Source organism: Apodemus sylvaticus, chromosome 3 (genome assembly GCF_947179515.1).
Source record: "Apodemus sylvaticus chromosome 3, mApoSyl1.1, whole genome shotgun sequence".
In the NCBI taxonomy this organism is placed as follows: domain Eukaryota; kingdom Metazoa; phylum Chordata; class Mammalia; order Rodentia; family Muridae; genus Apodemus; species Apodemus sylvaticus.
The window spans coordinates 133,354,398-133,380,129 of NC_067474.1; the positions used below are offsets into that span (position 1 = coordinate 133,354,398).

A 25,732-nucleotide genomic window follows, 5' to 3' on the forward strand; every position below is an offset into this window, starting at 1 on the left:
GCCATTAAGAGCACTGATTGTTCTTCCAAAGGTCCTGGGTTCAATTCTTAGCAACCACATGGTGGCTCAGAGCCATCTGTAACATGATCTGGTGCCCTCTTCTGACCTTCAGGTGTGTCTGAAGACAGCAGGGGTATATTCACATACACAAAATAAAATCTTAAAAAAAAAAAAAAGGTGCTGCGTGTGTGTGTGTGTGTGTGTGTGTGTGTGTGTGTGTGTGTGTGTATGTGTGTGTGTGTTGAGGAAAGCCACATTCCCTGACTTCTGCTGTGTCGGGGGTGGGGTGGGTGAAGGAGGGGCATCTCTCAGGCAGTTACCCTGGCTAACCGCCCTTAGCCATGAGGCTCCCCCTTGTGGACGCACCCAGGTCCTGCAGCTCCCGGGTCTGTTTGTCTATGAGCTCTTCTAAGCGCTCCCGGTGACTGATGTCCTGTTTTTCTTTCTCTGTTTTTAAAACCTGAAACAGAGATTCACCGTTTCTCACTTCCACACACTTGCCAAAGCACCAAGAGGACAAGAGCTACCTTCACAGGCAACATTGTCGTCGTTCATAAAACTTTCTCAAGCGCTTGCTCTGCAGCAGGTGCTGTTCTGCGAAGCCGTGACCACATGGCGACCTTTTATCCGTGTCGTATTTAGCTCTGAAAGTTCTACAATTTTGCTCTTTACGCAGATGTGGTAAAAGAGATTCGTCAGCAAAGAGCTTGGGTTTGGGCACGGATCAAGTAGATCTTGCAAAGAAAAAACAATCAGGGATTCATTCCAATAATCTACTGCTGATGACTGACTGTGGGGGTGCACACCTTTAATCCCACCACTCAGAAGTCAAAGGTGGGTGGATCTCTGTGAGTTCGAGGCTAGCCTGGTCTATACAATGAATTCCAGGCCAACCAGTGCTGCACAGAGAAACCCCTGTCTCAAAAGCTAAATCCAAGCCAAACCAACCAACCAACCAACCAAATCCAACAGGAGCCCCAACTGGACTGCTGGTATGTGGCTGTCTTTGGTGTGCTTGCTCGCATGCAAATATTTACCTGAGCCAACCAGCTCCTGGCAGGCTGATGGTGCCACTCTGGGGCCTGGCTTGGTGTTTAGCTTACAAGCAGCACCAAGCTAACACTCGGTACCTGACTGAATGGATTATAAGTAGATACATGGATAAGTTTAACAGCCAAGAGCTTTTCAACCAAACAGACCCATGAAGATAAGTTAGAGTACAGACACCCATGGGAGAGGGAGTGTGGGTGAGCGGGCCAGGCAGGCTTTGTATAGCATAAAGATGGGTTTATAGATCCCTGGGCCAAGCCTAGCTACACACTGCTTAGGCAGGTTTTATTTTGGACAGTTTAGAGATCAACCCCTGCTAGTCCCTTCTCTAGCATTCTTGCTATTTCATCTCCTAGAAGTGAGTTATTCCTGGTTACAAAAATAAATACTCACTGTAGAGAATCTGGAAATTACAAAAGCGTATTAAGAACAAAATATAAGTTATCCGTAACGGCAGCTTTCGGGCCAATCATCCATTTCCTCTTCTCCACGTACCTGTCTTACCCGGCGTGCCCTTCAGTATGGAAGCTTCACACTGTCTGACCTGCTTAGTCCCGTCACACACAGCTCCCCCAGCAGCTGGGCTTAATGGCCCAGCAGGACAGGTGCCTTTAGAGCGTGCCGCTGGCCCCGTGCCCAGTGACACGGAAGCTGCTCATCGCTGAGGCTGCACGTTCAGGCCCCTGAAACACACCTGGTTCTTCGTCTTTAAGGACTCCATCTCCTGGATGAACTTGTCCGTCAGCTCCTTGATCTTCTCCGAGTAGTTCATGTCCTTCAGGCGGAGCTGATACTCATTCTCCATTTTCAGTTCTTCTACACGAGTCTTCAGCTCCAGCATAATCTGGGCCTTTGGGAGAAGGATGCAGAATCAGGAGCGCTCACGGTAGTGGGAATCAAGATACACGACCCTGTCATCTCGACCTGGGACCCACTGCTCTATGTCACTTCAAAATGCACTACCAGCTACAACTTGCCGTTTTCACCCCTCCCCCCAGATACACAGGTGACATGAGGACACATAAGAATGTCTTCCTTTATCTTTCTAATATATGCTCAATGGCCCTACTATGTGCCAAGAGCTCTCATGTCTCCCTCAAACTGGCATAAATGTTACCTGTCTGGTGAGGTCTATTGGGGTCCTCTATTCAATCCTACCACTTTCTCCTTCCCATTCTTAGCATGGAACTCTTGACTGACCCTTCTTAACCCCATCTTATGCTCTATTTTTTAAAAATGATTTCTTCAGATACCAGCACTTGGTAGCTATTAAATGATTTGCTTATTATTATTTGTTTATTCTGTTGTCTTTTTCTTTTATTAGAACTTAAGCTCCCCACAGGTGATGCCTTTGCTGGTTTTGCTCTCCAGCACAGCAGGTACACAGCTACAACATAGCAGGTACTCAAAAGACAACCCGGAGCCTCACACCTCCAGAGCTCTATACTGGGCCACACACCAACCACAGAAGATACTTGTCCCCATGAAACGCATAGCCTATTGAGACAGCCAAATAAACACACAGTTGCAATTAGGTGGCCAGTGACCTGGGTCACTGTTCCCGTCATGTCCTTTATTCCTGTGCTTGTGTCATCGCTTTTACTTTTACTTGTGCCCACGTGGCTCTAGTGTCTGTCTTTCCCATCACTACCACAGTCTTCTGAAGCCCCCTCGTATGCGTTGCCCTCGTTTCCTGAAGTGTGGGAAAGGACTCGGACGATTTCTTCTGCTCACCTTGATTACACACTGCAGCGCCCCCACCCTGTCTGTGCTGGTCTGATTCCCATGACAACAGGAACCTGTTCCATTTGTTTCTGTTCTCCTCACTGGCACCTGGGATGGACTGAGAGGAGGGGTGACCACCTGTGTGGTTTGGTGACAGTTGGAAGCAGAGGTAGAGGGGTGTAAGTTTGGAAATCACGGAAGCGTTGCAGGACGCCTGCGCTGTGTGGATGCGACACTGAAGAGCCTCCTCTAACCTGCAGAGGCTGGCTTTGGTGGGATGCCGACTTCCTGAAGATGACGGGCAGCACAGAGCGTGTCAGAGGTGAGGTGGTTAGCTGGGAGGTGACACCGGACACAGTTCAGGTGAGAGGTGGGAGGGGCTGGAGGTGGGGTGGGGGAGGGGAACATGGAGGAATGGGGAGGATATAGAAAGAGATTCTAGAAAATGTGGTGCTCCATTGGCTCTGTGGTGATGAGAGGGCCTTGACTCCCCGGGGGACTGGCTGTTCCCGGGCTGGAGTTCACCTGTCTGACTTCACTGCGCCATCTGCAGAGCCTCGCGCAGACACAACAGCACTGTCGGTACTGCTAGGTGTCCAGCAGGTGAATACACGGTCCCACAGCCTGTGCTGGACCAGGGAGATATTTATAGTTGTGAGTGGTCCAGTTATGATGTAGGACATTCAACATGACGAAGGATTCATTGGCCTTCTGTACTCCGTCACTACGCTTCTGCAGATTATCTTTCCATGGTGGGAATCTTGTCATGATACTTCCTAACTTAAGGTCTGTCTGCCTGTGCTCCTTCTAAACCACTTCCAGTCTAAGACAAATAAAAGCGCTCTGTGGTCACGGATTTCCTCCAGCTGTCTTCACGACAGATGCTAGGCCATCTTTCTGGAGGACTGTCCCTTTGCCCGCCACACACTGCTGGCTGGGTATGGAAGGCCTTTCGTTCTGGTAATGCTGTCAGGGCTTGCTTGCTCCCATAGGACCTGGCCTGGGGTGGGGCCCTTCCCCTGTGTTCCCATGGCAGTGTTCTCTTGCAGTGTCACTACAATGTGCCTTCTTGTTTTCCTGCTCCCTGGCCTTCCTCCCAGGCTACAGGCAGAGGGAGTCCCTGTGTCTTTTATCTCTGAAGTTCCCGCCTTGGTGGCCCGTCAGGCATACAGCAGATGCTTCTGTTGTCAGCACGTGGACTTGTATATCCAAATGACTGAGTGAGCGAGAGAGTTCCTTCCTGACAGCTAGTTACATGGAATATCAGACAGGAACATAAATATAAAAAGTCAGGGAGCTGGAATTGGGGAGAAAGAACGTGGGGTGTTACTCAAGGGATGTAGAGAGAGGGAGCAGAGAGGGAGCCGGGGACAGGTTCGCAGAGAATCAACCTGATGGTTGTGGGAGAGGAGGGAGGCTCAGGAAGTGGGACACACACACACACACATACACACACACACACATACACAACACACACACACAATACACAATACATACATACACACAATATACAATATACACATACTATACAATACACACTACACAATACATACACACACTACACACACAATACACAATACATACATACACATAATATACAATACACATACTACACAATATATACACTATACACACACCAATACACATAAACACAATATACAACACACACATCACATATAATACACAATACACACAATACACAATATATACATAAACACACACAATGCACAGCATACACACACACAAACACACACACACAATATACAATACATATATATACACAATATACAATACACACACACTACACACACAATATATACTATACACACACTACACACACATACAATATACAACACACACATCACACACATAATGCACAATACCCAATGCACACACAATGCACAGCACACACACACATACACACATACACATACAGACACACACACCCACACATACAATCTTTCCACTGTAATAGCAGCAGTGCTATCAGGCCTGGCTGGGGTCAGGGGTCAGAGGTCAGAGTCAGTGGAGGCAGTTATCAAACCTTGAGCTTATACTTGCATCTCCTATTTGGCTTCTCTACCCTCTGGGAAGAACAAGAAGAAAACAGAGGCGAGAGCAGACGGGTTTGCCACAGGGAGACTCGGCCCTCCCTCCCCCTCCTTTGCCTTTCATACAGAAAGTTCCAGGGCTTTCTGGAAGGGCTGTCCAAGGAACACCAGGGCCCTCCTTCCTGCTGGGCCTTTGCATGCTGTTCTGGCAGTTCTACTGTCTCTCCTCCCAGGACTGTGAGCTTCCTGATCATAGTTCTCTCGTGTCTCACTTTTCCAAACACTCATGCCGGGAGCCTAGCCGACCGCAGGAGGCTCGCCCAGCTACACAGAGTCTTCGCGTTCCCGCGTGGATGTGACTGTGTTGCTCTGGGTTTCTCTGAGAGTCAGACATTCAGCTTCAATCATGAGCTATCCCTGGGCCACGCACTCAGACTTTAGCCAACTATTTTCTGTGTTGAACTTGCTTATGAACAGGAGAGAGGTTCCCTGGGATTAGTGACCAAGAGTCGTTTCCAGATTCAACCTGGAATCTAATGATGGTTCAGTATTTACCAGCACAGTGGGTTTGGATCCAGCACTAAAACACTTTGAGGTTGATCAATAACTCTTGAGCCATGGGGGAGAGCAACAGTATCTTTTCCACAGAGGCATTCGGAGGTTTCAAGGAGAGGTATTATGGCCCGGTACTGTACCTGCTGCATGGCAAACACTCCTTTCCTTCTTTCTTATTCTGAGACAAGGTCTTTTCTGTAGCCCATGCTGTCCTCAAACTCATGGTCCCCCTGTCTTGGCTACCTGTATGCTGGGATTATAGATGTGAGCTACTGTGTCCACTGGTGTGCATACACTTACAAATGTGAGTGGTGGTGGTGGTGGTGGTGGGTGTGTAAGTGTGGAGTCCAGAGGTTGACTCTGGGTATTTTTATCAGTTACTCTAGAGTTTGTTTTCTGAGACAAGGTCTCTTGTCTTGCCGGTAAGCTCCAAGGTCCTCTGGTCTCTTCTATCCCTAGCACTGGGATCCAATCTTGGGTCTTCATGCTTGCCTGACTGAGCCATCTCCTTGTCCCCCATTCTACCCCCAGTCACGTATTTGAAAATGAAGGCTCACTTGCACTGGAGATCATTATACTTCACAGATATGACCTGGGCTTGTGGTTTGCCATTTTAATCTTATGAATGCGTATTGCTTATCTTTAAAGTCCCTAGCCCTGGTTCCTACTCTTACACTAGAGGAAAGTGGGATCACAGGACTGGCGCACAGGATGATCACGGGATAGAGAGCCAGGCAGTGTGAGGGTGGAGGTGGTCAGGAGGCAGCAAGCAGGTCAGCTTGCTGGCCTGAATGGAGTTGTGAAGGGACCTGTGATAGTCTGTACCAGGGATGGGGCTAGCCAGACCTTCGGAGGACCTTAGATCCTGAGCCCTCTGAATGCAGTCTGCTAAGGGATTCTGGGTTCCTCCTCATTATCCCCAGTTCTTACCTTCTCTTCCATGTCTGTCTTAGTCACGAGCACCTCTTCAGCAAAGCCCACCTCCCTCTCTCGTTTGATTCCCCGACCATCCTTATCAAAGACCTTCCAGGTGAACAGACAGCCGTCCTCAGCGACGGTGAGCAGGTACTGATCATCAAAGGTGAGCAGTATCTGTGGAAGCAAGGGGCATGGAGAAGAAGCTTTCTGGGGCCGTGAATGGCCAGGGTGGCCAGGGCGGAGCTGGCTCTGTCCACGCAACCCTGCACACTTCACTGCGTCTATGGGCTTGTGTGTTCTCTGCCAGGAGACTCAGACAGAAGCGCCCTGGTGCAACAACAACGAGGGAATCGGTGCTCAGTGTTTAGGGAGAGGAAATTTCCAGTTCATTCAAAAGCAAAGAACGGGAGGAAGTGTGTAGCTCTTCTGGCATCTGCCGCATATTCAGGGATGATTTCCTGGTGACACGGCGTCCTGGTGACACCGCGTGTAGAGGGGGAGGATTAATTGAGCCTGTGCTCTTCATCTTGCTTCTGCGTGTCATGCAAATCCCTGCTTCAGTGTGGTTCTCACTGAACTAATGGAATAAAAGTAGTCATGGGTAACATCATGACTTCACGATGCTTTTGTCTCTTCCCACCTGGAATTTGTCCCCTGTTGTCTAGGATAGGCCCTAATTGAGTTCAGGAGCAGAGTGGATCATTATGCTGCCTCAGTGAATTTGATTTTAATGATCTTATTTTCCGGGACTTTGGGTTTCTGGCACTGCTGCTGCCTACAAGAGCCTTTGAAGACCGAGCTGGCTTTCTGACTCCCTGGAGACTGATCTACATTTTTTTTTAAACTCCTAATTTCCTGCTGTGCTTGTCAACTCCTAAGACTGAGGGGCTAGCTCATGGCAGGCACAGCAAAGAAGGTTGGAGGTCAATAGAGGGGAGCTATGTCAACACGGAGCCATCTCTCCAGCCCCTAGGAAGCATCTGTTTGAAGGACACTCAATCATACAGAAAAATTATAATAATAACGTTAGATTTTTAAAAAGCAGGATGGAAAAGAGTGTCCATGTAGTATCACACACACACACACACACACACACACACACATATATATATATACACACACACACACACAAGGGGGGGATGAGGTCAATGTCTGAATGATGTTGCTGCTGTGAAGACTTGACTTCTAACATAAATATACACTGCTTCTATAATTAAAAACCGTCTTACCACAAAACTGAGTAGATCTGGAGAGAGGATAGGACTATCCTGTGACACTTTACTTTCAACCCAATGTCCAGGCTCAGTACCAAAATGCATCATAATGAGAAATCCCTTTCTAATGAGTACAGTGACCTACAGGTAAGTGTGATGGATTGAATGAGAACCGTCCATAGGCTCATAGATTTGAATACTTGGTCTCCAGCTGGTGGAACCATTTGGGGAGGATTAGGAGGTGTGGTTTTGCTGGAGGAGGTGTGGTCACTGGGAGCTGGTTTTGAGGAAGGCTCATGCAATTCCCAGTGTTCACTCTCTACCTTGTGGTTGTGGATCAATGTGTGAGTCTCAGCTGTTCCTTCATTCTGCTGTCACGGACTCTGACCCTCTAAAACTGTAAGCCAAAATAAACACTTCTGTTTATAAGTTGCCTTGGCCCATGGTATTTTATCACAGCAGTAGAAAAGTAACTAAGACAGTAAGCCAATATAGAATTCAAAACATAATTAAAAAAATTTTTTTTCATTTCATCTTATCTCAAATAAAGGAGACATACATTTTCTCAGGGTCTGTTTTTCAGGGGTCTGTGTGACACCTCCCCCCCTCCCCATGAATAGCTTTTGGTTTTCCATTGGCTCTGACTTATCGACATCTATATTTCATGCTAGAGAATGCTCTTCATTTACTTCTGGCTATGGCAAAATACAAATTGTAAAATTTACTGTGGTAACCATTTCTTGGTATACAGTTTGTGATTGGCACATCTGTGAAGCTCTGAGGCCATCACCTCTATCCAGTCACATTTCTTTATCTTTTGAAACAAAGACTGTGCAAAGTGGACAGCAAGTCCTCCTCTTTGCCCCATCCGGTGGAGAATAGAATGACCACCATCTTCTATCATTTTTGACTAGTCTAAAGGATCTTCTTTTAAAAATGTGAATTAAGGTTCTATTGATCAGTTTGGGTGAGTCACAGGTGGACATGATCTTAATCTGCTATTCCACACACTCAAATCCTTGGCAGTGGCAATGGTGGGCGTGGAAAGAACCCAAAGGCCTCAGAAGTGGACAAAGCTCTGGGGATCAGAACTAATGCCATAGGAACAAATTCACATTGGAAAAGGTGCCACTGAGCGGGGGGATCCTGCAGATGCCAGGTGACCGTCCACTCTGGCTCCAGGCTGGGGAGCTAACCATATCTTGTAAACTCCATAGTTCATAAAAACTGAAAAAGCCCCAGAAAGGACCACCAAGTCTGTCTCACAGTGGGACTCTAACTCTTGAGCCCATTTTCACTACTGTTAACCATCTAGTGAGGGCAGAGGGTACTGTGTTGCCTGTTTGGGATTGGTTAGTTTTATTTACTATAGTGTTCCTAAAACCCATCCATGTTATAGCACAGGGCCGAGTTCCCTTCCCTTTCAAGACTATTACTCCATTGTATGTGTGAAACACGCTTTCTTATCCACCCATTTGCCTCTGGACAGATGCGTTCTTAAGTTAGCCCTTTCCCCCTTTCCTCCATTATGACTTGAACTGTTTAGCGGTTAGACATAGACATCATGGGAGAAGGGAGTAGGACTAGTTGCAAAAGTGTGCCTGTGTTATTACTCCCAGGGGCAGTCTTTATACCCATATTCTCAGGGAGAGGTTGTGTAGTGGTTTGAAAAGGTTTGGACCCCACAGACTCATGTGTTTGAATCATAGGGACCGGCACCATTAGGAGGTGTGGTTTTATTGGAAGAAGTGTGTCACTGTGGAGGTGGGCTTTGAGGTTTTATATATGATCAAAGTTCGCCCAGTGTGGAGTCCAGTCTCCTCTTGGCTGCCTTTGGATCAAGATGTAGAACTCTCAGCTCCTCCAGCACCGTGTCTGCCTGCGTGCTGCCGTGCTTCCCCTAATGATAATGGTCGGAACCTCTGAACTGTAAGCCGGCTCCCATTCAATGTTTGCCTTTACAAGAGTTGCCTTGGTCATGGTGTCTCTTCACAGTGATGGAAACCCTAACCAAGACAGACTGGGTCTAGCCTCTTGGGGTGTGACTTCCCTTTGTCTGGGAGCAGTGGGCCTCTGAGGGTCATTAGCAGGTAGACCTCACTGCAGCTGGGAATTCTGATGGTGACCTAGCTGGGACATCTACAGTACCCAACCGAGGTGTAATTTTGTGACAAATGATCATTAGGTGTGACTCTGGTTACTTCCTAGGGTAAATTCCCAGTAATTTCATTGTGGGTATGAGTAGCCAGCAGGTGCCCAGCACCTGGGTGGTAGACAAATAAACAGAGAGAAGGAACGAGAAGGAGCAGGCAACACTGAAGCTGCTGGGGTAGGCAGGCTTGTGAGGCAGAGCCTGGCTGGGACCCCGTGGGGAGGCGCCTCTCTCTCACCTTTGTGACAGGGCCAGCGTGGGCCTGGTACTCATTATATTCTTTCTGCAAAGGCAGCGGGTACTTCATGGCACGGATGGTCCCCACGGAAGTGCCCACAAATATCATGCGCCCAGAATGTGAGATTGTGATGGCCGTGTAGATGACGTCAAACGCTGGTATCTCTCGGAGGATCTGGAACACAGGCAGGTCTGATCAGTGGGAGGGGCTGAACTGTGTCTCCAGTGTCCCAGCATGATCTTTGCCGTAGAATTCTATTCATATTTTTCCCTATCCCTTATAGTATTTGGTATAGTAGCCAGCATGTGAAAGGCCCAAACTAAATTCATGTTGGTTCCTCCTCCTCTTCCTCTTCCTTCTCCTTTCTTTTCTTCCCCCCCTCTCTTCCCTCCCTCTTCTCCTCCTCCCTTCCTACTCATCACCATTGTGCTGCTAGGAATGCAACTCAGGCCTTACACATGATATATAGGCTCTCCTATCACTGAGCCCATTTCAAAGTTCCTAGTTTCCATTTCTATTTATTTATTCATTTATTTATTTATTTTTGAGACCCTGTGAGCTTTAGGTAGTTTGGAACTTACTTGGTAGACCAGGCTTGCCTCACGGAGACCCACCTGCCTCTGCCTCCCAAGTGTTGGGATTAAAGGTGTGTGTAACCATGCCCATCCAGAGTTCCCAAGTCTTGTGTGTGTGTGTGTGTGTACATGGACTTACACTAGCATGAGTACATGGAGGCAGCAGGACATCTGGCACCCTATTCTATCAATCTCTGTCTTATTCCTTTGAGAAAGTTCTCTTTACTGATCCTGAAGCTGTATAGGTGGCCAGCAAGGCCCCATGGTCCTTTTCTCTCTAGCCTGCCCCCATCTGCCCAGCCCTGGGGTTACAGGTACATGTAGCCACATCTGGGTTCTCAGACCACAACTCAAGCCCTCATGTTTTCATGAATGCCCCCTCCCTGCACTGTCCCTTCAGCTCTGGCTTCTCGGCTAATAACCAGTTGTGGGTGTTGGGAACAATATGAACAGAATGGCTGGCAATCCTCCTATGGTACCATATGTAAACATGGTTGGTGGTGGTTTGAGTAAAAATGGCCCCTGGTAGGTCCATAGGGAGTGGCATTATTAGGAGGTGTGGCCTCGTTAGCGTTAGTGTGGCTCGTTGGAGGAAGTGGGGGGTTTTGAGGTCTCAGACGCTCAAGCCTGACTAGTAGCTCACTATCTCTCTTCCTACTGCCTGTGGATCCAGATGTGGAACTCTCAGCTGCCTCTCCAGCATCTTGTCAGCTTGCATGCTGCCCTGCCTCCTGCCGTGATGATAATGAACTAAACCTCTGACGTGGAAGCGATAAAACCCAAACTAAGTCACTGTCTTATACCGTTTACCTGTTGTAACTCACCTGCTCATGCCAAAACCCTTGAGGAAGTTACAGTTACAGTGACCAGACAATAGAAGACAAGTCACTGAGGCAGGAAGTAACTTGCCTTCGCTCCTAGGTGTGGTCGGTGGTGGGTGGTGTCCTGACTGAACTGCTGTGCACACACCTCAGGGTGCCAACAAGATGATGACCATAAATGTATCCAGGAAGCATTTACTAACATCTAACCTAGTGTAACCTGTGCTCTCAGGAAACTCATCGGCTCTCCTCACCACTGCACTCAGTCACCCACCCACTCACCTAGTCACACATTTGTGTGTGGGGAGGTGGGGGGTGGAGTCAGCCAGTGCACTGCTTAGTGGGGGATGTCAGGGAGAGGGAACATGGCCCTGCCCCGAGGGACCATTAGTTTGGTCTAGCTTTGTGAAGGCTGCCTAAAAACTAGGGAGTCCAAACTAGCCACCTGGGAGTCCAAAGGAGAGATGCCCTGTGTTAACTAGGCTATGTTCCAAACCTCCCAGGTTTATTTGTTGCTCTGGTAACTATGAGCCTCCTCCTACACTCAATGTGCCAGTCCATGACAGAAGTTGAGAAAACCAAAGAAGCCAGAAATCAGCTGTCCGTGGGCTGGAGAAGAGCATCAGCCACATTTGTATATTATATAAATGTGTGTGTGTGTGTGTGTGTGTGTGTGTGTGTAACCCTTGTTCCTAATCCTTGTTCTACATTCAACTAAGAGAAAGCCCCTGCCATCCTGGTGACCCAAGGCTGGTTTAGAGATGTTACTGATCTCCATGTGTGTGTGAGAATGTGTGTGTGTGTGTGTGTGTATGTGTGTGTGTACAGGAGGGGATGGGAAGTAGTAGACATCAAGATGGAAAGGACAAAGGGCCCCACAGTTTGATCCATTCAGGAGGATGACAGAGTGGTGAACTGTGTGACCCAGTAGAGAACACGGCAAATGCTGTCCCATGAAGGAGGGCCCTCTCCCACGCATTCGTCCCATCTGGAGCCCTGGAGCCTGTCTTCTGTAGCACTGAGGAGCAGCCAGAGTGAGGGAGGGTGGACTCACCAAAGAATCCGCAATCTCCTTGAGAGTCTGGTCTGATCCGACAGCAAAGATAACTTTGGCATCAGGGGAGGCAGTGACAGAGTTGTAGCTACAGGACTTAAGCACACACTCTGTCTCTCTCTTCCCTGTGGACAGATTCCATTCATATACAGCGCCATCCGTTCCAGCAGAAATCAGTTTGCTGTCATCTAAGTTCCACACAAGTGAACGAATCTGCAAGGGATGCAGGCATACCTGGGGTGAGAAGAGTACACACACACACACACACACACACACACACACACACACACACACACGTGCACACACACACACACACACACACGCACACACACACACACATACACACATATGCACACACACGCACACACATGCACACCAACTTGAGGAGGAGACAAACCCAGGGGCTCTAATACACTATAGCAGAATGTCTGTTTCTCGTAGAGGCCTGTCTGTAAGCACACAACATGGTTTCCTGGTTAACATTCTGTTTTTTGAGATGTCTGTAAAACACTGAAAACAATGTATTCCTATTTCCGTTTCTGTCTCATATTAGTTTTTAAATGTTATAGCTAATCAATTATTATTACTGTTTTGAAAACGTTTGTGTTTGCTTGTGCGGGCATATCTGTACATGCTATGTATGTGGTATGTGCTCTGTGTGTATGGAGATCAGAGTTCAACCTCACGTGCTGATCCTCAGAAGCAAATCCTCAGAAGCAAATCCTCCTTGCTGTTTGGACACAGAGTCTTTCTTTGATCAGGAGCTTGCTGAGCAGACCAGGCTAGCCCCAAGGATCCGCTTGTTTCTGCATTCCCTGTTCTAGGATTACAAGGTGAGACATCATGGTGACATTTGTTCTGGGCTCGAACTTGGGTCCTTATGCTAGTGTGGCAACTATGTCACTGACTGAGCCATCCCCTTAGTTCTTTGCCAAACCTTCCTAAGAACATCTGCAAATGTTTAAGAGTTATTTATCTTATGTGAATGCATGGTTTAGCAGAAGTTGTAAGAATCTGCAGAGATCAGAAGAGGGTGTCCAATCCCCTGGACCTAGAGCTGGAGTTAGGGAGGATTGTGAGCCACCATGCTGGTGTGGGAGATGACCCCAGGCATTCTGTAAGAGCAACAAGTTCTCTTAACTGTTAGGCGTTCTCTCCAGCCCTCTTTGAGAACCGTTTTAGTTTTAAAATATTCACAGGAAACTGCAAACAGTAGCTCGGAGCGGACTTGTAGGACGGCAGAGTGAGAACAATCAGCTGCCTCCCCAGTGACCTAAGATACCTGGTAAAGATGATCAAAAGAACTACTGAAGGGTTGGGGGATAACTCAGCTGGTCAAGTGCTCACTTTGTTAGCAAGAGGGCATGGATTCAACTCACAGAACTTACATTTAAAAACAAACAAACAACAACAAAACCCAGCTGGGCATAATGGCACACACCTGTGATCTCAGCAGCAGGAAGGCAGAGACACTCAGATCCTTGGTGCTTGCTGGCTAACCTAGCTTAACCTACTAGGTAAGTTCCAGGCTAGTCAGAGAACCTGTCTCCAACCAACTAACCAAACTGACAAGCAAAACAAACATGCACATGAACGCCAATCAAAGTCCCCGGAAACTTGTCTGGAGGAGTTAGGCTAATGGAGAATGATGGGCACATTCATACAAGAAAATTTCCTCAATCTCTGTAAGAAGAGCTTGTGGTATCTGTGCCCCATGAAAGCTGTGTATTCTGGGCAGCAGCTGCCAAGGTGACATGCCATCTCTCCTGGTATCCCTTGAGTTCAGCTACCTTCAGTCAGTAGCCCACACCTTTAATCCCAGAACTCCAGACACAGAGGAAGGCAGATCCTGGCGAGTTTGGGGCCAGCCTGGTATACCCTAGCAAGTTTCAGGATACATAGTGAAACCCTGTCTCAAAACCACCCACCCACCTACCCAGCCACCACAATGTACTATAGGGTGTGTAATGAAGAGAAAATACAGAGCTGGTAAGTTTGACTTAAGCCATGAAAATAAAATATAGGCCCGGTGCGGTGGCTTAGGGGAAAATGTGCTTGCTGTCAACCCTGATAGCCTGAGTTTGATCCCAGGGACCTGCACGATAGAAGGAGAGAATTGGCTCTTTTCAGATCTCTACCCTCATGCCACACACAAATGCACACCTGATTGAAAAAAGTTAATCAAAAATAAATGAAATACTTATAATACAACAAAGAATAGGACTGGACACACCATGTGTAACATTTTGCTGGAGCTCAGTCTGGAACTGACTAAGGTCCACACGTGCCCTCATTCAGCCTGTTAGTACAGTGGATCACCGTGGTTGGCTTTCTGATGTCAAACTAGCTTTGCGTCCTTACGGTCAACCTCACTGGGTTACGGTCTGTGACTGAGTGACACCAGCTTGAGAGTCCTTGGCCTGCGTTCATGGAGGGTATAGATCTGCAGTTTCCTTTCTTCTTTTGGACTATTTTGTAGGATTTTGGGGTTAGGGTAATACTGGCCTTGAAAATGACTTACTATATGCTACGCTTCTGCTGTAGGGAAGTGCTTGCATGGGATTGGCCTTCCCTTCCCTTTCAACGCATGGACACACCCACTCCCATCCTTCTGGACCTGCTGACCTCTCTCTGCATTAAAGGCCATAAGCTCACAGTGTTGCCTCTAATTTCGGCCAAACCACAGATTCAGCCCATGCCTTCCTCTCTCTCCACACTTGTAGACCTGGCTCCTATTTCACGTTTGCTTCCCTGGTTTTCCACAGGTAGCCGATCTCCTGACCCAATGGCTCCCGTTGGTGACACTGGCTGTTCCCTCTCAAATCAACATCTTCAGCCATCTTTATTCTGTCCTCCCCTCTTAAAGATACACTTCATTTGTTTAATGCTATTATAGGAAACCCTGGTGACCTCACTTCCAATAATACTCCTAAATGCATGCATTGCTTTGATACTGGATCGGAGCACTGCTTGGCTTCTGTGCCTCCCCAGTGGTGTCATCAGCAGTGGTTTTATTAATTGCCATTTGTTCCATTTTTCTTGTGTTATTGCACTGGCCAGGACTCAGTGAACGGCTACCAAGGACAACACAGCGTAAAATACATAGACGCTCTACCAGGTTCTATGTGTCCGGGGCCCTGTCAACTGTCAGTTCACCTGCGTGTTGCCTGATACCTGTGCTTACCCCATACACTCTTCATTGTCTCTGACACATCCTGTTATCCATCTGTGAGGTTCGCCTTCTCACATGTAGTGGCCATGGCCACCAGCTCTGTCTGCATGCGTAACTTCGGGTCACTTCCCCAGGGCCGAGCCTGGACGAGCATCCCAGTCTAAATCGAGCCCACCGCGTCAGCAGACTGCAAGCTTTTCTTTCATTCAATCAGTTGTGATTTGTCCTTGCGGGCGTGTGGTGGGCCCTGTGACTAGCACAGCGCCTGTTTCAGTGCCCCTGGGCCACAGGCCACACTGACTTACCTTCCCCGTGTGGCCTTTCAAATTGCTGATGTTCTCCAGGCTCGTGGTGGTGAAGATGTGAATCACATTCCCGTTGACCGCAGCAAACAGGTGACCGCCGTTGCTAAAGGCGCACTACAGGGAGGGAGGGGGCAAGCAGGAAGTGAGGGTCTGAGTGAAGGCCACTCTTCCTGGAGAGTTCAGGCAGGAGGGCTGTTTCCAGACACCACCAATAAAGAAATCTTAGCTCGATGCCGTCTATCACAGAACCTCGCGGTGTCTGCAGACACTCTCATTCAGGCTGGCAAGGTGATACTTTACATCACCGACTTACTTCTTCAAGCCATCTGAGGGAAATCTGATGGCCCGCTGCAACTGCATCTCACCGTTGACTCAGTTTCCCCAGCTCCTCACAATCTCTACTGTTACCTTCCCGGCTGGGACTCTCATCTTGATATTGCTTTTCTTCTTTAGTCTTTAGTAAAATGCCAGGCCTATCACAGATGGAGTCCCACAGAGCCCTAGATCCAGTGAAGTGGTTTTGGTGGGTGTGGACAAGCATGGACAGGGGCTGGAGAGATGGCTCAGTAGTTAGAGCACTGGCTGCTCTTGCAGAGGACCTGGGATTAATTCCTAGCAACCACATGGCAGCTCGCAACCACCTTAGCACCAGGGCATCTGACGCCCTTGCACAGACACATATGCAGGCAAAACACCAACGCATATAACATAAAAATAAATAGAATTTTAAAAGGAGAAAGAATGAACGAATAAACAAATAAAATCACGAGCAGAACCATGCATGCCGTGAGTCTGGTGACAGACGCACTGGCTGATGTTTTAAGTCTCCAGGGCCCCACAAGATGGACGTAGGTCCCACAGTCTTTACCTCTTTGCATCCTCTGACAGAATATTCTTTGAAAGCACGGATGTCATCGATGAGCAGATTCATCAGGCGCAGTTTGTCGGCAAACCCCACCACAATGTAGTGCCCGGAGGGGTGAAGGCTCACTGTGTAGGCCTCTTCTTGGTATTCCTTATACAGCTCCAGTGTGCTGGGAGGAAGGCCAGTTACTGAGTTATGGGATGACCCCCTAGCCCCCTCAAGTCCCCCATTTTATTTGCTTTTGGGTATCTGAGTTGTTTTATTATGTGTGATTACTGTTTTCTGGATTCTGGCTAGAGATCACGGTGGGCACTGAGCACAGCAAACAGGGAAACTGGTCGCACAGCCCCGAGGAGAGCCCAGGCATCCCAGGGACTCTCTCTACAAACAGTGTCTCCCAGCAGCCCTGCGTACACACAGGAGTAAAGACGTATGTAGGTCTAGTATGTGTTCGGAGATCCCCATGGAAGCTGTACCAGAAGAAAGTAACTGGTGGGGACCCAGGGGTGGCCAGGGCAGAGATGTGGAAAAAGAGGAGGAGCCAAAGGTCTAGAGAGATCCCTGCAGCAGGGGGAACTGGGTAAAAGGAAGGCTCAAGGGGCCAGAGGGACAAAGATATTAACAGAAGGTGAGCTATGTGGGGGTGTCCAGCTCTCCGTTTCTAGGGTCTAGCATAGTGTCCGGAGTATAGCAAGCATAGAAAGTAATTCTCTAGCCCAAGAAGGACTGAGAGGCTGCTGAGTAATCTGGTTTTGTAGTAAACGGCTTTTCCAACTGAAAGCTTCTAGGTCATTCAATTGTAAACCTAATTAAAACACTTTGAATAAACAGACTTAAGATACCGACTTTCTGTGCACACAATAGCAGTGGAGCTTTTTTCTCCTTACTTTGATTCGTAATTCCAGATGCGGACGGAGCGATCTAGAGAGCAGGTGGCGATGAGGGGTTTTCGGATGCAGGTGGCTAGACCGGTGATGGACGCTGAGTGCAGTGGGTACAGCAGGTACTCGAAATGGGCAGCCTCTCCCTGGGGGAAACCACACAGAATGAGATCCAGCAGGGTGGGCGAAAGGCCGACTGTGCCCTTCAGCATGCATTAGTACCTGGGACCCTTTATTAGCCTGTGCATATAGAACTCGTGCTAAGGCAAATTGCTTCAATGTTACACATGGTTTCCTTGAAGCGGTATTATTTTAAAATATTGGTGAGGCCATGGACCCTGTGGGAGAACCTATTACAGCCCAGTTTCCTCCTAAGCCAGTGTAACCTCTAACTGTATTCTGAGTACGTATCCATATATAAGTGCAGCTCTCACTGTTGTCAAAGAAGCTTCCTTTCACAGACAGCAGAGAACATTGCAGAAATCCACAGTGGCCAGAGTGCAGAGAAAAGCTGACTATGGTGTGGCCACCCTCAGCGGATACATCTATAATACAACTCCCACACCAAAGACTCAGGGACCGTCCCAGAGAAGAGGACAGAAGGATTGTAAGAGCCAGAGGACCTGGATGTGTGACAGGAAAGGGGATGCAGGGGCAGATCTGGGAGAAAAATTGGGAGGTGAATATGATCAAGATTTATTGTATAAAATCTTTAATAATAGCTAAAATATTATCTCTCTCTCTCTCTCTCTCTCTCTCTCTCTCTCTCTCTCTATCTATCTAATTTTAGGAGCTGGAGAGATGGCTCAGTGGTTACAATCACTGGCTGCTCTCCAGAGGACTGGGTTTTGTGTCCCAGCACCCACATGGTTGTGGTATCTTACAAAGGTCTGTAACTTCAGTTCCAGGGACTCTGATGCTCTCTTCTGGTCTCCTAAGGTACCAGACACATAGACTATATAGACACAGGTGTAGGAAAAACTTACCCATACACAAAAAACGAATAAACAATAAATAAACAAAACTTTAAAAATGTGTTATTTTAATGGCAACACAAGTCTATCATCCTAGGTTTTAACCAATCCTCCTCTGTGAGAACATTTATGAGGTTTCTAACTTTGTTACGTGAGAATAACACTACAGATGGAATGTCCTTTATCTCTCATTACTTCCTTAGGATAAGTTTCTGGATGTGGAATTCTGGGTAAATGCTATGAATGCTTTTTAAGTGTACTAATAAACAATGCCCAATTTCTGTCCATAGCGACTGTACCAATTCTATGAGAACCATTAGCCCATGAGCAATGGGTGGGTGGTCTTCTGGGTGTTACAATGTCTATCATCTGAGGCATTTTGTTTAGTGACAGAGTAGAGTGACAGTTGGGAAACTAACACATTTGTCCGGAAGCCAAGACAAAGGCTGAGATGAGGATTCTTTCATTTATGCCCCTCCCCCCTCTGCTTTCCTGAGACAGATGCTGCACAGGTATTACTCCTTTGCCCTCAATATATTTGGCAACAGTGTGTCTCCTAGCTCATACTAGCAGTTGTGGAATGTCAGGAGCCAGTCGGCAAGCTCACTGGTCTCCCTCAGAATCCATGGCCAGGAACCTCTACGGCCTGCTGATGTCCTGGAACATGTTTACTTTCTGAATTTCCATGATACCTATCTCTTACTATGTGTTTTCTTTTTTTAAACCTCACAGTCTGGAGGTGAAATGTCTCCCATAGGGTCAAGTGTTTGAACACTTGGTCCCGACTAGTGACACTTTCTTGCAACTGTGTAGACCTTTTGGGATGTGGATGTGAAGCCTTCCTAGCGGAGGTGCGGTAGGGGTGCTACTGCTGGGGTGCTACTGCTGGGGTGCTACTGCCTCGCCTTGCAATTTGTATTGACTCAACTTCCTGATCCAAAGAGCTGTGAGCAGGCAGCCTCTGTCCCTGCTGGCGCAGCCTAAGCTGTTTCTGACACCAAGCCTTCTCCTCCACGTCCAGCTGTGAACCCAAACAACTCCTTCCTCGCCTTATTTGCTTTCTGTCAGGTATATGGTCACAATGGCAAGCAACTAACATATAGACGCCAGCACAACTATGCCAATAATAGCACTAAATGGGAGCGGGCAGCGAGCAAGACCCAGGCTAGAAGCTCAGTGAAGAGCATGTGTGAAGACCTGGGTCCAACCCCTACCTGCTGCAAACCTAAACAGACACCAAAGCCCCCATCCGAGCTTTGTATGGGAAGTCTATTTTAGAATGAAAGAGCAAACGTATTGGAAAGGATTTAAAAAGATGAATCATGTAACCAGCAACCACAGGAATGCTGCACTCACCACAGCGATATCAGACAAAACAGATTTCAAAACAGAATATCAGTAGGAACAGAGCTGCGTTTTATGATGATAAAAGGGTCAATCCATCAGGGAGGTGGCGTGTTATAAACATGTGTGTGCCTAACCACATAGCACCAAGGTGTGAAGTAAAAAAATTCAGTGGGGATGGGGGCAGGAGAGGGGGCAGGCAACAGGTACTTCAACTCCAAGAGCTGAAGATTTTAACAGCCTACTTCCTATACAGGTTAAGACAGACGGATAGAAAGTAAGTTGAAGAGGTGAACATTGACAGACAGACAGGCAATCAGACAGACAGACATCAGTTGAACATTTAACCCAGAAATAGAGGATTAAGAACGAAGACTCCAGAAACAAACTCCTGTGCCAACGGAGTTTGACAAAGGTGTCAAGACCATCCAGTAGAGAAAGAATAGTTCTTCAACAAATGGTGCCGGATTAATTGCACATCTACATGTGCAAGGATATAGTTTGGTCCTGTTTTGGGGCTTCTATTGCTGTGAGGAGACACCATGGCAACAGAAACTCTTGTAAAGGAAAGATCTTAATTGGGGCTGACTTAGTTCAGAAGTTTACATTGACCTTGTAGCAGGAAGCTTGGCAGCACGCAGGCAGATGCGGTGCTGGAGAGGCAGTTGAGCAGTCCACATCTGGATTGGCAGGCAGCAGGAAGAGAGGGTGACACTGGGCCTGGCTTAGGCTTCTGGAAACCCAAGCCCACCCACAGTGACTCCTTTCCTCCACCCAGGCCACACCTCCCGATATAGTGTCACTCTCTGTGAGCCTTTGGGGGCCATTTTTATTCAAGCCACTGCATGTCCCATATTCTATGTCACACACACACAAACTCAAAATCAATAGAAGAATTAAATCTAAGAGCTAGTACTATAAAACTCTTAAGCACAGGGCTAAATTTTCATCGCCCAAAGCTGTGGCAATGGATCCTTAAACATACGCTATAAGGACAATGCCTAGAAGAAAAGTAGACCAATTGGACTTCACCAAATTAGGAGCTTTTATGAGCTACCAAGAAAGTAAGAAGATTCTAGAAATGATGGTGCACACCAATGACCCCAGTACTTGGGAGGCTGAGGCAGGAGTCCATTACAGGGCCATGTCTATAATGCATAACTTGGAGAGTCCAGTAGTAAAAAGATAACACAGAATTAAAAGATATATCTGATATAGGTAGACTTGATTAGGATTTCTTCCAAGAAGACAGACAGATGGGGAAAAGCACCTGAAGAGATGCTGGTATTATGGTCACCAGGGAAATGCAAATTGCAACCATGATGGTGAGATACTACTGTGCAACTTCTGGGATGGCTGAAATCACAAAGTCAGATCAGCACAAGTGTCCTTAAGGATAAAGGGAAGCCTGAACCCTCACAATACCGCCTCTTGGAACTTAAGCAGTTTCTCAGATGCCCAACATGGAGTTACCAGGTGTGGTGGTTTGAAAGAAAATGGCCCCCAAAGGTCCACTGGGAGTGGCACTATTAGGAGGTGTGGCCTTGGAGTGGGTGTGGCCTTGTTGGAGGAGGAGCATGACTAGGGGGTGGGCTTCCAGGTCTCAGAAGCTCAAACCAGTTCTCTTTGTGCTGTGTGTGGATCAAGATGTAGAACTCTCAGCTCCTTCTCCAGTACCATGTCTGCTCCACACTGCCATGGTTCCTGCCATGATGATAATGGACTAAACCTCTGAACTGTAGGCCAGACCCAGTGAAATTCTTTCCTTTATTAGAGTTGCAGTGGTCATGGTGTCTCTTCACAGCAATACAATCCTAATGAAGACATCCGGTAACCAGCATTTCCACTATTAGGAAGAGAGATAAAAATCTATGTCCAAACAAAAACTGGTATTGAAATGTTCACAGCAATGATATTCATAAAACCAAAAAAAAAAAAAACTGAGATAACTTGAATGACCCAAATTGACTTACAGATAAACAAAATGTGGTATATAGAAATAATACACTGGAATATTGCTTGACCATGGAAAGGTTATAAAGTGCTGATACGTGCTAGAGAGTAGATGAGCCTTTATGATAGCTTGTTATATCAAAGAAGCCAGTTACCACAAAGTCCACATACTGTATTTTTTTCTTTTATATAGAGTACCTAGAATAAGCAAATCTATAATCTATAAAGTAGATTAGCATTTGCTTAGGGCTAAGGTGGGAGGGAGTGGGAGGGATGACAGTCAAAGGGCATGGGCTGCTTTCCCTATGAGGTGATATCTATATTCCGTAATTAACCACAGTGCTGGGTTTTCACCTCTGAATAACAAGGCTTCTGTAAACCACCGCTGGGCTGGAGGTGGAGCCCGGTTAGTAGAGTGCATGCCTAGCATGCACATGAAACCTGGGTTTGATTCCCTAGCATGGTATGAACAGGGAAAGGTGATGAAGGTCAGAAGTTCAAGGTCATTCTTAGCTATTAGGGCTACATAAGTCCCTGTCTCAATAGCAATAATTCCCCACCCCCTAAGCATGACTTAAAAGGATATGTTAAAATCCCTGACTGATTGTAGGTGGTCCATTGTCTTCACTTTATATACTTGAATCCGTGCTGCTAGGGGGCACAGGTCTGAAACATCTCCTATTGATGAAGTGTGCAGCGGATAGTGTGAACTTTGTTAAGTTGCCTGGAGCGTCTTATGGTAGTCTCCTTTGCAATTCCAAAACAGGGCAAAAGAATAACCACAGAGATTTTTGTATCGCCACCTTTAGGATGTGAACCAGGATGGTAGTAGACTCAGTCCCCTGAGACAGAACTCCTGGTGGGATATGTGGGATTTGAATTTAATAGGCAGCGTCAAGGTGGCACTCCCAACCCCCCACCCTCCGACTGTTTCCGCACGCTCAGCCTTTCTGTTTGCTTGTATGAAGAGGGTGCATGAACTGCACCAAGTTTTGTGTGAACTCCTACCCATGTGGAGAGCAGCCCCTCGGACGGGCGTCCGGGCATGGACCGGAAGGGGGCTGATGCCCTGGAGGAGGCTCACCTTGCTGATCTCTGTCAGGGACATGGTGATGGAGTAAAGCTGGTTCTTGCTGGTGCTGGCGATCAGGGTTTCTTCGGATGGGCTGAAGCACAGGCACAGGACATCCTGTTTGTCTGACTGACTTGGGTCACTGCTTTGTTGGTCTGTAGGGATCTGCCAAAGGCACAAAAGAGCCATCAGTCATTCTCAGTGCGGGTCCCGCATTGTCAGCGGGTCCCTGGCTACAGGGGTTCAGGGAGAAGGGAGGGCCGGTTTTGCCTCTGCTTCTGTTGGTTTTAAAGAGCATGTTCATTTTGCGGCAGCTAGCATCTGAAGAGTTGGACAACCGCACATGATGGAATGAGCGGGCCAGGCACCCCAGGGTGAGACTTCGTAAGAAACATGTTCATTTAACCCACTCCAGCCACTCATGGGAAGCCCAGCACATGGGCTATCGTGGTACCCAGCACACCCGTGTGTACTGCAGGGCATTGGAGGGAGGTGCTGGCCCTCTACAAATGGGGAAAAGGGGTTATTGTCACCACCTGCCTTGGAGAGGAGCTACCGTTCCCAATGAGATATAATGAAATTAGATTTCCTTTTCCCTTATATTAGCTTCTGTTAGTGACCAAAGGTGTTGGTGGGCCAGCCTGCACCGTCTCTCCATCCCTGCCATCTGCTTGGGCCTGTTTTCTTAGAGTAGTCGTTCTCAACCTGTGGGTCTCACCCCCTCAAGAGGGTCGCATATCAGATATTTACATTATGATTGACAACAGCAGGTGATTTACAGCTATGAAGTAGCAATGAAATAATTTTATGGCTGGGGGGGCGGGTCGTCTCCACAACATGAGGAACTATATTAGAGAGTCACAGCATTAGGAAGGTTGAGAACCACTTTTTAAGAGTCTCGCTCCTCCTGTGTCATTGTCTGACAAATGTTCAGAAAGATGGAGCATCTGCTCGTCCCCAAAGCCAGAGCCTCCACCCAGTCATATCTCCTTGGTGTCTCTATACTCTGTGAGTCCCTGGGGCCTGAGACACTGGGTTCTTGTGCATGGCTTCCTATGCTTGGAGTCATATCTCTGACACAGACTGACTCTTCTTCACATGGCCAACAGGCACGCTTGCCAGCAAGCCTCCCCGAGCATCCTGGGATAAGGAGACAGACAGCTGCAAAATGTACCAGTATTCCCTGGGAGACCCGTCTTGTCACACTTAGCACACTATGCAAAGCAAAATGGGAGCTCTGGGCTGAGGAACCTGTCCACGCTGTTCCACAGATGTGCCCCAGTGTGTGCACACAGGTCCGGAGTGTAGCAGGCACACAGTGAATCGATGGATGCAGTAAGGGAGAGATCCCTGTTCTAACACAGTAAGTTCCTTCAGAGAAGGGGGTCACAGCTGACTCCACTGTCTCAGCCACCAATCACGGGATCTGTCCCCATGGTAAGTGTACAACAGATGTGTGTTAAGTGAGGAAGTAAGTGAAGATGGACACTTCAGCCTTCTTTATTCTCATTTCCTTTTCCTCCTTTCCCTTCCCCTTCCCCCTCCATCTTCCTTTATTTCTTTGTATGCTTGGAGGTCTGTATATGAGCATGTGTGTGTGTGCAACAATGTGTTCATATGTATGACCGGCAGAGGTTGACCCTGGGTCCTCTTGCTCTCTACTGTGGCTTTTGAGGTAGAGTCTCTCACTGAACCCAGAGCTCACTGTTTGGCTAACCTCCTCTCAGGATTCAACTGTGTCTGGCCTCCTCCCTCAGCTCAGGGTTATGGGTGCACACCCTGAGGTTGTTGTGTACCTGCCTTTTGTATGGGTGCTGGGACCCAACTCAAATAGCAAGAGCTTCATCTACAGAGCCATCCCTCCAGCCCCCAACTTTTTTTCCCTATATTTTTAATCATTTAGTGACTCTAACACAGGGGTTTCAGCGAAAGCAGTGGTAGTGTCGTGTCTACAGTTGGAACACTAGATATCGGAGACAGTGGTGGGCAAAGGGGACTAGACAACAGTCAGGAGATGCTAAGCACTGATCTTCCTGCCAGTGTCCAAGTCCACGCTCCCAGCTGGTTTTCTCTGCTCTGGTTTCTGTCACCTTCCTTGGAGAGACAGTCCCCTGGAGGTTCTGGAGCAGAGCCCCTCTAGCCTCTGGACCTCTTCCTGGCTGTACATTCTCTGTGTTGATTGTCATCTGTCATCCTTTCCATTTTGCCTCTCTCGCTCGCTGTGTCCTGAGTTGTGCACTTTATGGGTTGACTTTCCACTGTGTGCCCAGCCCCTAACTCAGAGCCTGCTAGGCTCAGTCAACATTTGATACAGACCTGTTAAATAAATGAATAAGCCAACAGGCAGGGCAAAGTAAACTCCCACCGCGGCACGGGCGGGCGGGGGTTGGGGGTGGTGGGGTGGTGGGGATGGGGGTGGTGGGGGTGTCTGGGCCTTCTCCCCGCACTCCTAGCTCTTCTCCAGGTTCCCTGCTCCCGGCCTCCTCGCAGAGGTCCCACTCCAAAGCCCAGGCATCATTTCCGGGTGCTCTCTGAGAACACTTCTCCCACCTTTACCCAGAATTAGTCTTCCCAAAGACATCCTCTCTTGCCCTAGCCCCTGATCTTAGGCCTCACAACCTTTGGACTGCACTAACCAAAAAATCTCTCCGCTGATTGACGGTTCCAGCCATGTGGCCATGCCGTTCTTTGAGCTCTGAGACTCTGAGGGGATCTAAGCAGTCTCCAGTCTCATCTCTTCCAGCTTCACCTCGAGTGGGGGAGGGGCGGTTACCATGTTATGTTCCAAACAGAGAAACACAGCTTTGGCAGGT

The 25,732-nt window shown here is 47.9% G+C and overlaps 1 protein-coding gene across 1 annotated transcript in view; it reads right to left on the reverse strand.

Annotated features, from left to right (window-relative positions):
* Positions 1-25,732, reverse strand: part of Cfap57 (cilia and flagella associated protein 57) — a 68,509-nt gene that overhangs the window by 29,156 nt on the left and 13,621 nt on the right. The window contains exons 5-13 of the mRNA XM_052177180.1: positions 22,932-23,084; positions 17,583-17,722; positions 16,699-16,864; positions 15,831-15,944; positions 12,354-12,566; positions 9,904-10,077; positions 6,312-6,473; positions 1,745-1,900; positions 367-460 (exon numbers count right to left, since the gene is read on the reverse strand). Of these exons, the coding sequence (XP_052033140.1) occupies positions 367-460; positions 1,745-1,900; positions 6,312-6,473; positions 9,904-10,077; positions 12,354-12,566; positions 15,831-15,944; positions 16,699-16,864; positions 17,583-17,722; positions 22,932-23,084 (1,372 nt within the window). The remainder of the gene's footprint in view (positions 1-366; positions 461-1,744; positions 1,901-6,311; positions 6,474-9,903; positions 10,078-12,353; positions 12,567-15,830; positions 15,945-16,698; positions 16,865-17,582; positions 17,723-22,931; positions 23,085-25,732) is intronic.